Below are 13,230 nucleotides of genomic sequence, written 5' to 3'. Positions count from 1 at the left end.
ACGTATCCAAGTGCTTCAGGGGGTCCTTGGTTTTGTTGTATAACTCCATCTGGGGAACCTTAAACTTTGGTGGGAGGGGAACCACCATGAATTTGGCACTATAAGGTAGGTCCATGCAGTTGAGTAGCTGGTCGACAGTGGAGGGTGCACCTACCTGCTTGGCTATCTCGACGTACTTATCTGTCTTCTTGTAGGTCGAGATGCATTTGGTGCATCTCCTCGTCAGTAGCCACACTCGCTTGGTCATGTCGCGAGTCAATGTGTTCATTGCCTCAAGGTTTGTCTCCTCCCACCAACTCCTCATTAGTTTGCTGCAGGGCCGTATTCTCTTGGCATAGCGTTCTCGTCTCCTCTATGAGCTTCCTTATTGTCTCCTCCATCTCTACCAGTCTTTCTTCCATCGCTCCACTCCTACACTTTTCTTCTTGTGCCCTTTGGGACCGTGTTGCTACTAGCATGCGAAGTACATGTTGTTAGGGAATGAAAAATGATCCCACAGACGGCGCCACTGTTGATGTCGTTTTTCACAGCCTGAACAGTTCCACGGGCCCACACTATGGAACCTGCAAGAAGAACAAAGGATGGACTCGGATTGAGCCCGTGAGTCCTCCAATGCTAAAGTTAATTTAGAGTTCTAAGTATTTGAAGAATGAAAGCATATCCAATCCTTTTTCATAGATGAGGTCAGGTTATTTATATCTGGCTTGGGCTATGACATTGAGGGGGATTGTGGGATGCCAAATCGCATCTGAGTCAACCTTGCCATACCCTGGATCCTAAGGTGCAGTGCCATACCAAGGTCGTGTTGTCTTAGAGGTGTGTCGTTGCTTGCTTGGGTCTTCTGTTATGCCTTAGATGCGTCGTGTCTCTAGCGGGGATGCCCATGATTGGGCTTGTCTGACCACCGACGTGCTACAAGGTTTCCTACTTGATGTGATCCTGTTAGGTTCCAACTCTTTATGATGGCCTTGAGTGGCCTAGGCTAGGGGTGCTACCCGCACCATACGGTGCGGGGTAGCCCCCTCCCCGCACCATGCGGGGGTGGGGTTTTCCTCCCCGTCACCCGCCCCCGCATCCCCGGGGCGGGGTACCCCGCCCCGCTAGGCGGGGTGCGGGGCGGATACCCAATCCCCCCCGTTTTATTTTCACTTCAAATATTAACTATATTTTATTATTTTAAAAAATTATTTCTAGATCTAAAAGTGATAAAAAATATATGTTTAGATCTAAATTGTAAATTTAAATTTTATAAATATGACTATAATTTAAAAATTATGTCATTTTTAAATTTACCAATGCATATTTTGTGTAAGTTGTAGTGTAGTAGTTTTTAAACTATATAGTTTTTAAATTTGCTAATGCATAATTTGTGAACAAGTCTAATAAATTATAATATATATATTTATATATACACAAGTTGTAAAATATAAATATATATTTATATATATAAACATATATTTATGTTTTTGTAAATATAAATATTTATGTTTATATATGTATAATATATATATATATAGGTGAGGGCGGGGCGGGGGAAATGCGGGGCGGGGTTGGGCTCTCCCCGCCCCCTGCCCCCGCTAGGGGGACTAGATGCGGGGAGGGGGCCCCCGCCCCGGCCCATGCGGGGCGGTGTACCCCGCCCCGTCGTGCGGGGGCGGGGCGAACGGGGGCGGGGTAGCGGGGTGCGGGGCCCCGTTGCCCACCCCTAGCCTAAGCTTGTAACAGGCCCCTTGACTAACTATGGGTCGTGACCTTGGGGCCCTTTTCATGGGGCAAAGGGGGTTGTTAGGAAGGGCTATGTCCTTCCTCTCTTGGTCCCTCAGCATCCTGTTGCTTGGGTCCCCACCCTAGACTGCCACAGGCTCCCTTATTCTTTCTGGCTTGGAGTTACTTGGAGGTTCTGGGTTGGGCCTGGGGCCCACCCCCCTCACAGTCATCATGCAATGTTAAATTATATTACCGAACTCATTTCATCCAAAACATAACAAATAATGAGCTAGCAATGTATACAATATTTTTTACATGAGCTATTTGGACTGGCTTAATCTGGCAAATGAATTCGGTTGGCCATCTTATATTTCTAATAAATATTTACACAATTTTGGCACTAAGCTTTTTCTCCCCCTTCATGCTTTCCCACTCTTTTCATTGCCCACTCTTTTCATTGCACTAATCTCTTATACAATAAAAGCACTTTGGAATGGTCCGTTTGTGACTAAGGCTTTAACACCCCCCAATAAAATTCCGCCATGTTAGCAATTCTACACAAGAATATGAAGAGTCATCAAACCGGATAAAATCAATAGTCCTGCAGTCTGATTTCCGCACAACACTAGTTTCATCACCGCCACATCTGCACAATGGCTTCACCACCAAGTTTCATCATCGCAAAAGACCACATTAGTCATTTAGCCACCAAGTTCCATCGGTTTTGGGTTGGCCATCATTGTTGTCCTCTTTGTCTATCGTCGTTGCCCCTTCCGCCAATTACATGGTTTGATTTTACATTTGCTATTTCATATGGGTTTGTCATTTAGAAACTTGAAATTTTTGTTTAGGATATTTCTGATTGAGCCATCAAAGGCTGAAATCTCGTCTGTACTCTCTTTCTCTCTCCTCCTTCCACAAGCAACCCCCTAGTCATGCATTACAAAGGAAAAAATTTTATCATGGAAATGTAACTAGTCTAATTTGTATCTAATTTACAATCTATTGTGTAATATTTAATCGTAATAGAGTTTTATAATTTTTAGATGGTCATGCTAGCTTATATTTAGTAGTACATCCAACACATTAGGATTATATATATTAGGATGGACCATTAATGATATCTATAAAATGATTACTCTGCGTGGTTATTTCTTTTGTTTGTTCAAGAGTTATGTTTCACATAGAGATGTTCCAATCAACATTGTGAATTTTATTCCATACAGGCTAGTACGGCCGGAATGGCTAGTACGGCCGGAATTTTCCATTTCAATGTAGTATCTAGTACACTTTATCATTCCATTATGTTTTGTTCCAAATTCCAGCTATTCTAGTTGCAATTGGAGTTTTGGTCTCTATTCCATTTCATATTATTTTTGTAATTTTCTTGTAGTTAGACTTTAGATGACATTTTTATAAATTTTAAATTCATATAGTATTTAATTAATTCTAAAATATAAAATATATTTACATAATTTTAATTTATTTAATTTTAAATCCACATATAAAAATGTAATATGTGATACGAATGAATTAAATTTATAAGTATCGTGGCTTATTCGTCAAATTACAAAATAAATCATAATAAATCTGAGTGCCATGGATGCGGATGTGACGATGTTTCCAATCTATAATATGGTACGCGGCATCAAGTATCATGCCAGGATCTTTTAGGTGCTCTTCGTTATTCCCAAGGGAAAAAGAAAATAAATACACCACACTTTTCAGTGCGTGAAACCACCCAAGGAAAGAATTTTCAAAATCTTCTCTTTGAAGGAATGCAGGGGCTGCTCTCTTTTCAAGGTTTACTGTTTTCCATGCACAGTATTTTTATTGTAATTTATTTCGTATCTTATCTTTCTTTTAAAAAAATAAAAATTTAAAAAAATAGTACTTCCAGGCTTTAGTTCAAATAGAATGGTCCCCCTTCGCTTGGTGGGATTGGTGTCCCATATCCTACTTAGTCGGGTATGGAGATTTGATAATTCTATTATGAATAGGGTTGTGTTGTTTCTTACACTTAGGTCTTTAGAGATTAGCCGTCTGAACTAAACCATGTCAACCACATTAGTTTGTTGAAAAGCTATTAACGTTTGTAACTAGTTTGTTGTTTAAGTCAAAATTACATATCCTCTTTAAATGAATGTGATCTGTTATTTAAAAAAAAAAACCAGACAAACCTTAAAGATCTAGATTTCTTGTGATCTGTTATTCAAAAAAAAAAAAAAAAACAACAGACAAATCTTAAAGATCTAGATTTCTGAAATACTTAGAAATAAGTTTGAGTAAATTTAATTATTTATATTATATTTTTTAATACTCTTGAGTTAGATTCTTCTTCAATAAATGTGTCAAATACGTAAAATATTTAATTAATTGAGATAAAGTATAGAGTCAATATTTGAATTTAGAATCTCTATTTTGATACTATGTGAAATTACAACTTATCTAAAAAAATTAAATTTATATAAAGAAATAGATTTAATTATTTATATTATATTCTTAATATTAATATTTGTTTTGCCTATTGTTTATTTTCGTTTAACAATAAATCAACACGAGCAAAAAATAAAAAAGCATATTGTTTGAGGACAAAAACTGTATATTTCTCATAATGCCCAAAATGATTAAAAATAGGAAATTACAAGATAATTAATTAATTAATTAGGAGAGAACATAAGTCAGCAATATATGTTTGATTAATTTAGAAATTATTGATTAAGCAAGAATAAAGGCTTAAAAATATGAAATTAAAATAAAAAATAAGAATATAGACTGAGAAATAATAAAAATATAATAATATTTTAATAAATATTAGATACCATAAGTTAATAGCGAAAGTGCCAAAATTGGACTAAAGAAATATGTATGAGCTATAGAACTTCTGTCTCATGTCCGCTTTCCTTTGTTAGCAATAATTTTCAGGCTTGGGTTCAATTTTCAATATAACATGAATTCAAATATGGAAAGATGTCATATTAGGTACTTTCATAAAAAATAATGCTAGATATAGACGTGGTGTGTGGTGTACAAAGTCCTGTGCATTACTTTTGAAAAACTATAAGGTCTATTATTAAAAATATAATTTTTTATATTAATATTATATTTGTTCACTTTTTTCTAACGTAGTGCACAATATTTACACACTATAAACTGTAAATATCATTTCACTTATCTAACTAAACTTTTTCTAAAATTTGAAATTAATAAAAATTTATTAAACTCGGTTGAAAGGTTGTATGTAAACTTTTAAGTATAGCTGGGTTATGCAGTTTAGAAGAGATGAGATAAAATATTTTATTAAAAATTAGATAAAATATTATTATAATATAATTTTTAATATTAGTTTTATTTTAAGATTTAAAAAAACTAAATTATTTATTATATATTGTATTGAAATTTTAAAAAAAATTATAATAATTATATTAAATGAGATAAAATAGTTTAACCAAACCAATTCTTACGCTCTACCAAAAGGATGCTATCAAGTTTTACAGCACTTGTCACTTTCTATTTACGGGAGTGGTATAGAACGTGGCATTTGCATAGATGTCAAGATGAGATAATGGTAAAAGAAAATGATACTTGGTCCATGAATTTACTTTCCTTAAAATTATTATTTGGATTTTTTTAATAATTAATGAACTAGCTATTAATAAAATATTGTATTTTTTTTATTTTTAAAAAATATTTAAAAAATTTTTTAAAAAAATAAATAAACATACAATTTACAATATTAATAAATTTGAGGGAGCAAACTCATGGAACCAAATACACCATTTCACTCGTAAACACATAATAATAAGTGACGTTTGAATAATTAATTTAGATGAGGTGGAGTTAACAATTGAATAAAATATTATTTTTTATAATATTATTTTTTAAAAATTTAAAATATTAAATTATTTATTAAATTTTATATAAAAATTTTTAAAAAATATAATAATGTGATGATAAAATGAAATAAAATAACATAAAAAATTTTCAAAAAGCCTAAATAAAAGCGCCATTTGCTAAGGAGTCCCTTGTTTTTATACATTTTGTTTTCCTGGACTTTCCATGAAATGACAGATCGGTGGGAATTAAAAAAGAACTGAAACGAGACCTACATGTGCAGGACACTGGTGAAAAGTACTGCTCTTGCTGAGAGCTCATCGGATTGAAATTGGAGGACATAATGGGAAGCAAGGGAAAGCATACAGCAGAAAGGTACGCGATATACATCTGAAGTTCTTCCTTGCAAAAACAGCACATCTTTTTATGGCTTTTTGTGATTTCAGCTGTGGATTTTTCTTTCTTATAGGTATGCAGTGGTTACAGGAGCAAACAAGGGCATCGGCCTTGAAACCGTGAGACAACTGGCGTCTCAGGGAGTCACGGTTGTCCTGACAGCTAGAAATGAGAAGAGGGGGATGGAGACAATCTCAAAGCTCCACGAGTCTGGCTTGTCAAATGTTGTCTTCCATCAGCTTGATGTCTTGGACCAGGCCAGCATCCTCAAGTTGGCCAAGTTCATCCAGGAAAAAATTGGCAGGCTCGATATCTTGGTATTTGTTTTGCTATTCCGGGAAAAATATGAGAGTATTAATATCTAATAAAACAGAGTAAATATATTTGCATACTAAGTGTTTGAATAAAGCTCTTGAAGAAAGTCCTCACAGAAGCCTAACTTTTCATTCATTGAATATTTTCCTTTCTTCTTTTTCATACATTACAGGATATACAAGGTCGGTATATATAGACCTTTCCATAACAGATTTTGCTGTCCATTGCCATTCATCTTTTGAGACCTGTCTAGCCTAGTTTATTACAAGAAGATTCTGCAGACTTATTCTCAACTATTCTAGAAGAGTCTTTGGAAGCACACAATTCTACTCCCTTAATATCCCCACAAGATTCAAGCGGTACTGAAGTAAGAGTAAGGCTTGATTGAAGTTGCAAATAATGATTTTTTGAGAGAGGCTTTGTGAGGATATCAGTGATCTGATCTTTGCTGGACACGAATGACACTTGAAGAGATTTTGCAGCCACACTTTCACATACAAAGTGATAATCCAACTCATCATGTTTGATCTGGGAATGCATAACTGGATTCATAGACAAGTAAGTGGCACCAAGGTTGTCACACTATAACGTAGGAGGAGAGGAGATAAAGACACCAAGTTCCCCTAAAAGGGACTGCAACCAAAGAAGCTCACAATTAGTATTAGCAACATATTTATACTCAGCTTCAGTAGAAGATCGAGCAATTGTGGGCTGTTTCTTGGATCTCTAAGAAATCAAATGATTCTCAAAATACACACAAAAACTACCTATGGATCGGCAATCATCAGGACATCCGGCCTAGTCAGCATCAGAGAAGACAGCTAGTTGATGAGGGGAAGTGGGGGAAAAATACAGACCAACATACCGATTGTTATTAAGATAACGCAAAATGCGTTTGACAGCTGTCCAGTGGGGAAGTCGAGGAGAATGCATAAATTGACATATACGATCCACAGCAAATGATATATCGGGACGAGTAAATGCAAGATACTGTAAGCTTCCAACTACACTACGATACCATTGAAGATCGTCAAAGGTGGAACCATCAAAAGCAGTCAATTTTTCTGATGAGGACATGGGAGTTGAAACTGACTTAGAATTATTATGTTGGTTTTGTGTAACAAATCAGTAATATATTTAGACTGAGATAAAAAAAGGCCAAAGGTGTTCTGATACACTTCAATACCTAGAAAATAATGCAGAGAACCGAGATCTTTTATTGGAAAGGAAACTCGTAAAGCAGCAATAAATTCAGATATGAGTAGAGCACTGGACCCAGTCATAATAATGTCATCGAAATAAATTCGAATAAACAAACACTCTGAGTTAGCACGCATGATAAACAGTGAAGAATCAAAGGAGGAACTACAAAATCCTAAAGACAACAGTTTATCATGAAGCTTAGCAAACCAGGCTCTAGGAGCCTGTTTCAGACAAAAGATTGGATTTTGTAGCTTACATACATGATGCGGAAAATCAGGATGCACAAACCCAGGTGGTTGTTTCATGTACACGTCCTCTTCAAGGTCGCCGTGGAGGAATGCATTCTGTACATCGAATTGGTGAAGTGCCTAGTTAGACGAAATTGCCAGAGAAAGGAGAAGGCAAATAGTCGTAGGTTTTACTATAGGACTAAATGTCTCTGTGTAATTGAGACCCGATTGCTGATGAAACCCTTGAGCTACAAGTTGAGCCTTGCGACGCTCTAGTATTCCATCAGCTCACCGTTTAGTCTTTAAAACCCACTTAGAACCGAGAAGATTATAGGCTGGAGAGGGAGAAACAAGTTTCCAAGTCTGATTGTGGAGGGCATCGGACTCGGTGGCCATGGCAAGACGCCATTCAAGGTGTTTAGAGGTTTTGGAAAAGGATGAGGGTTCTTTTGGAACTGAGAGAAGCCGTAGGTTTAGAAGAAGGCCAGTGAATCGTCCCATTTGTTGGACGAAAAGGACAAAGGGTATTGGTTTGAGATCTAGTGACCATGGAGTGTTTGAGAGGTTCAGATGTATTGGGAAGAAGAGGTCTCAAAATTGGAGAAGAAGTAGTGATGGATGAAGGTGTAATGGCAGTAGAGCTAGGGTTTGTTTGAGATGAAGAGTCAGAATCCAGAGGAGTATGAGAAAGACGTGGACTTGAACGAGATGCATGCGGAGAAGAGTCAAGTGGGCTAGTGGGCTGAGTAGAAGAGGTGGGCGGAGTAGAAGGAGTGGACTATGAAGTGATGGGCCGAGTTTGTAGTGGTGAGTCTATTGCTGATTCAATTGAGGAAAGGAGAGGAGGACTCGAAGTGATGGGAAGGGCATTAGATGTTGGGTCTGTTGATTGGGACATAGAAGTGGGCTGGGAGGAGGGAAAAATCATTTCATCAAAAAGAACATCCCTAGAAATATAATGACGGCCTAACTCAATATGGAAGCAAATATACCCCTTATGATCTGGGCTGTATCATAAGAACACGCACTGTTTAGATCGGAAATCTAGTTTCTGATGATTATAAGGCCGTAAATTTGGCCAACATGCTAAACCAAAAATATGAAGAAAAGAATAATCCGGTGTCTTACCCATTAAAATTTCAAAGGGAGAATGATTTTTAAGAACAGGAGTGGGCATGTGATTGATTAAGTATGTGGCAGTTTGGAAAGCCTTGGCCCAATAATGTTGAGGAACCGAGGCATGAGAGAGAAGTGACAAGCTTGTTTCAACAATATGGTGGTGACGTCGTTCAACACTTCCATTCTGTTGATGGGGAATAAGGACAAGTGATTCGGTGATTAGAACCCAATTTTGAAAAAATAGGATGAAGGGGCTGAAATTCCCCCCCCCAACATCTGTCTGAATTGAAAGAATTTTGGAAGAAAATTGAGTAGTGACATAGTTCAGAAATGCTAAAATAATAAAATAATAGCAGTAAAATTAGATTTTAATTGCATAGGAAAATACCAGATGAACTTAGAATAAACAATGGACAAAAAGTTACGAGACCCTTTAGTAGATAAAATAGAAGCAGGACCCCATACATCCATCAACATTAATTGAAAAGTGAAACAGGAACGCGTGAGCGAGGTAGGGTGAGGGAGAGCATGAGCCTTGGAGGAGGAGCATGCCGAACAAGGAGACAGAGTTGTGCTGGTGGTAAGAGGTAGATTGAACCTTTGAAGCATCAAGGAGGTGGTACGAGAAGAGGGGTGGCCCAACCTGGAGTGCCAAAGTTGTGCAGAGGTTCTAACAGTAGAAAAAACTTGTGGGAAGATAGAAGAGGGCACTGCAGCCGCATGAAAAACATATAAGTCATTCTCAACATGTCCCTGAAGTATTGTTTCCTGGGAACATGCATCCTTCACAAAAAAAGAGAGAGGAATGAAATTCAAAAAATACATTGGTGTCACGACAAAACTGACGGATAGAAAGAAGATTGCCAGAAATAGAGGGAACATGAAGAAGATTTGTGAGAAGAAATTTGCCAGTGTTTGAGCTGAGGTGAGCGGATCCAACATGCTGTATGGGAATACTAGAACCATCTCCGATGCATACTTGATCTGAGCCCTGATAAACACTTGAATCCACATTAAGATTAGTAATATCAGAAGTAAAATGATGCGTTGCAGCTGTGTCTGGGAACCATGTATTTGAAGGAGTAGGTGATGTGTTAAGGGCCGTGTAATTGGCAGCAAAAGCAGCAGGTGGTTGAGTCGGATAGGAGTGATCATATCTATGATAGCAGGCAGCAGCCATATGACCAGGTTTGTTACAAACCTGACACATAGGACGAGAGAGTCAGGGTGAGGAGAGAAGAAATGAGATGGCTGTTGAGGTGGGAGTCGAGCAGGTAGAATACCCCTCCCTTAGCTACGACCGCGATGTCCCCTACAAAAATTATTCCCACGACCATGGGAAGCATTATTGGGAGGTGTAAATTTAGTGGTATTATGTGCGGCTATGGTGGTGCCTGAAAGCAGGGAATGAGTTTGATGTGAAAGCCTAGATTCATGGTTCAAAAGGTAGCTAAAAATCTGGTGGGGAGAGAGGGCGTCTGGGCGAGTGGTCAGAGAGGTAACCAAACTCTCATATTCAGTACCCAGTCCAGCTAGAAGATAAATAGCTAGTTCTGAATCATCTAGAGGATGGCCAGCGGCACTTAAGGTTGAGGCAAGAGACCTTGCTTTATTGTAATAATCCGTAATGGATTCAGCATCTTTTTTAAGAGTAGCTAGCTGAAACTTGGTATGGATGAGATGTGCTGAAGACTTAGCAGCAAACAGGTTTTGTAAGGTCGTCCAAACCTCACAGGAGGTAGAACAGTCCAAAACTTGTGCCAAGACCGAATCAGAGAAGGAAGAGTTGATGATGGAGATTATCAACTTGTCCTGTAAATGCCACTGAGTATGAGCCGGATTAGGTTTATCATTAAGTATAGCAGAAGGTTGAGGGAAGGAACCATCAACATAGCGAAAGAGTTGATGCCCTTCCAGGTAAGGAACAATTTGGGCTTTCCATAAAAGAAAATTTTCAATGGTGAGTTTGATGTTGGTGTAATGAGATGCAGTAGTGAGGTTGTGAGTGGAAGAAATTTTATCTAAAGAAGCCATGATTTAAGAAGAACGGAAGAGAAAAAAAAACATAAGACGTTGGTCTGTTTAGGCTCTGGATACCATAATAAAACAGAGTAAATATATTTGCATGCTAAGTGTTTGAATAAAGCTCTTGAAGAAAGTCCTCACAGAAACCTCACTTTTCATTCATGAATATTTTCCTTTCTTCTTTTTCATACATTACAGTATATACGAGGTCAGTATATATAGACCTTTCCATAACAGATTTTGCAGTCCATTTCCATTCATCTTTTGACACCTGTCTAGCCTAGTTTATTACAAGAAGATTCTGCAGACTTATTCTCAACTATTCTAGAAGAGTCTTTGGAAGCACACAATTCTACTGCCTCAATAATATCAAAATAAGTAGAGTTCGTTATACTCAATCTGCAGAGTAAAAGAAAAGGATGGAATCTATGGGAATATAGCCATATATGTCAGAAGATAAAAGCTCATTTTGCCACATCTTGGTAAAGGTTAAATCATATCAATTTGGAATCTTATGACTCACAGAATTACAACCGAATTGTCAAGGACATCTGAGATTTTATCAACATCTCTTTTAGCAAATTACTTTTTCAGATCGTTAGTGGCAGGGAACAGCGGAGTCATGCTCATCACATGATCAAAACTGATTGAACTTTTGATATTTTGAGATTCGTGCTTTGAATTCTGCAGGTTAATAATGCTGGTGTTAGTGGTGCTGTAGTTGATGAGGAAGGCCTAAGGGCCTTAAACATAGATCCCACATCATGGGTAAGTTCATGGAGTAGATGCTGTAAATTATCATTGATGAGTTTGTTCAGATTGGCAGTGGCACCCATAACTAGCTGTTTGATTTCAGCTCTCAGGAAAGGCTGCCAACTTGGTTCAAGGAGTTATCAAACATACTGTTGAGAAGGCAGAAGAATGCTTGAATACCAATTACTATGGTGTGAAAAGGCTAACAGAGGCTCTCCTCCCACTATTACAACTTTCCCCTGCAGGAGCAAGGGTAGTCAATGTGAGCTCCCTCAGGAGTGAACTAAGGGTAAATGCTAATCTTCCTCTACCTATGCATATATATCAGAGATTACAGAATTTTATATCCACAAAGGCACTTATTATATGAACACAATGCTCCGATGAGTTTTTAGTTTTTAGACAAGTTAACGGATCATTTAAATCAATATGAGTTGAATGAGAGAACTTTTTGGTAAACTTCCTCTCATGTTAACATCCCATTGAAAGTAGTCATTGACCTTAACATCCTTGGCTCATACTAATCACTGCTTCGGAGAGAGCCACATTTTTAGCAGCTATTCCTTTTGGGTCCTAGCACCACTTTCATATACAGATTGTTTAACAGAAGCATCACTTTAAGCAGAGGATTCCAGGTGAGCATATAAGAAAAGAACTGGGAGACATAGAGACCCTAACAGAAGAGAAAGTGGATGCGATTTTAAGAAAATTTCTTCATGACTTGAAAGAAAATGCACTTGAAAGCAATGGATGGACATTGATGATGCCTGCTTATAGCATCTCCAAGGCCAGCCTCAATGCCTACACTAGAATTCTTGCCAAGAGGTATCCTTCCATGTGTATCAATTGCGTTCATCCTGGCTTTGTCAAGACGGACTTGAACTGGAACACAGGAATAATGACTGTAGAAGAGGGGGCTAGAGGCCCAGTAATGCTGTCTCTTTTACCTGATGGTGGCCCTACAGGATGCTACTTCGATTGTACTCAAGTTGCCGAGTTTTGATTTATAGTCGTTTTCCTTTCACAGCAAGTCAAGATTTAAATAATTTACCATTCCGCTACTGAAAGTACCATTACGTTCTGCTTCAAAGTTGAAAATGTGGCTGAAGGTTTATCTTTTAAGTCTTTTGCAAATAAATTATTAAGAGCACTGATTATGCAAATGCGAAGCCAACGGGGTGTTTGGCTAATAAAGTCTCAAAATGTATTGCATTGGATTATGTAAATGTGAAAGGAAATGGCTTTTTGCTATAGTAAATGAGTGTTGTGAGTCAAATTTGATAGTAACTGTAGCATGACTAAAAGAAATAAAAAATAAGGTGTAAATTGAAACCATCCATGCGGTTTCGATCCAAAATTGAAACTGCACCGATAGTTTGTTTGAACTATCATGCGTTGGTTATTAACTCATCTCCAAATTCACATCACAATTTCAAAACAAATCAACTCAAAATTTACAAAAAATTAAAAAAATGCATAACAAATCAACTCGAAATTCACAACAAAATCACAAATTAAAACAAACAAAGAAAAAGTAGACCTTGAGTCATGGAGATGTTGGAGATGATGGAGGCTTAGAGTTGAGATAACGATGTGTGGGTTTAATACATATATACCATTGACAGGTTCAGTGGTTTGACAATAGGTT

At 37.4% G+C, this 13,230-nt stretch overlaps 1 protein-coding gene across 2 annotated transcripts; it reads left to right on the top strand.

The window, feature by feature from the left end:
• The first annotated feature begins 5,760 nt into the window (after positions 1-5,760).
• On the top strand, positions 5,761-12,840 carry LOC122291626 ((+)-neomenthol dehydrogenase-like). Of its 2 annotated transcripts, none has more exons than XM_043099436.1 (5): positions 5,761-5,916; positions 6,011-6,254; positions 11,520-11,597; positions 11,686-11,871; positions 12,208-12,840. In XM_043099436.1, the coding sequence occupies exons 1-5, from the start codon at positions 5,885-5,887 to the stop codon at positions 12,583-12,585; spliced, it is 918 nt and encodes a 305-aa protein (XP_042955370.1). In that variant the 5' UTR covers positions 5,761-5,884; the 3' UTR covers positions 12,586-12,840. The 2 variants fall into 2 exon arrangements, with proteins under 2 accessions (XP_042955370.1, XP_042955369.1); XM_043099435.1 differs by having other exon boundaries at positions 12,190-12,840.
• The last annotated feature ends 390 nt before the right edge of the window (positions 12,841-13,230 follow it).

The sequence above is a fragment of the Carya illinoinensis genome, chromosome 13 (genome assembly GCF_018687715.1).
Source record: "Carya illinoinensis cultivar Pawnee chromosome 13, C.illinoinensisPawnee_v1, whole genome shotgun sequence".
In the NCBI taxonomy this organism is placed as follows: domain Eukaryota; kingdom Viridiplantae; phylum Streptophyta; class Magnoliopsida; order Fagales; family Juglandaceae; genus Carya; species Carya illinoinensis.
The sequence above is the reverse complement of the archived record's forward strand: the minus strand, read 5'-3'. Positions and strand labels throughout refer to the sequence as shown.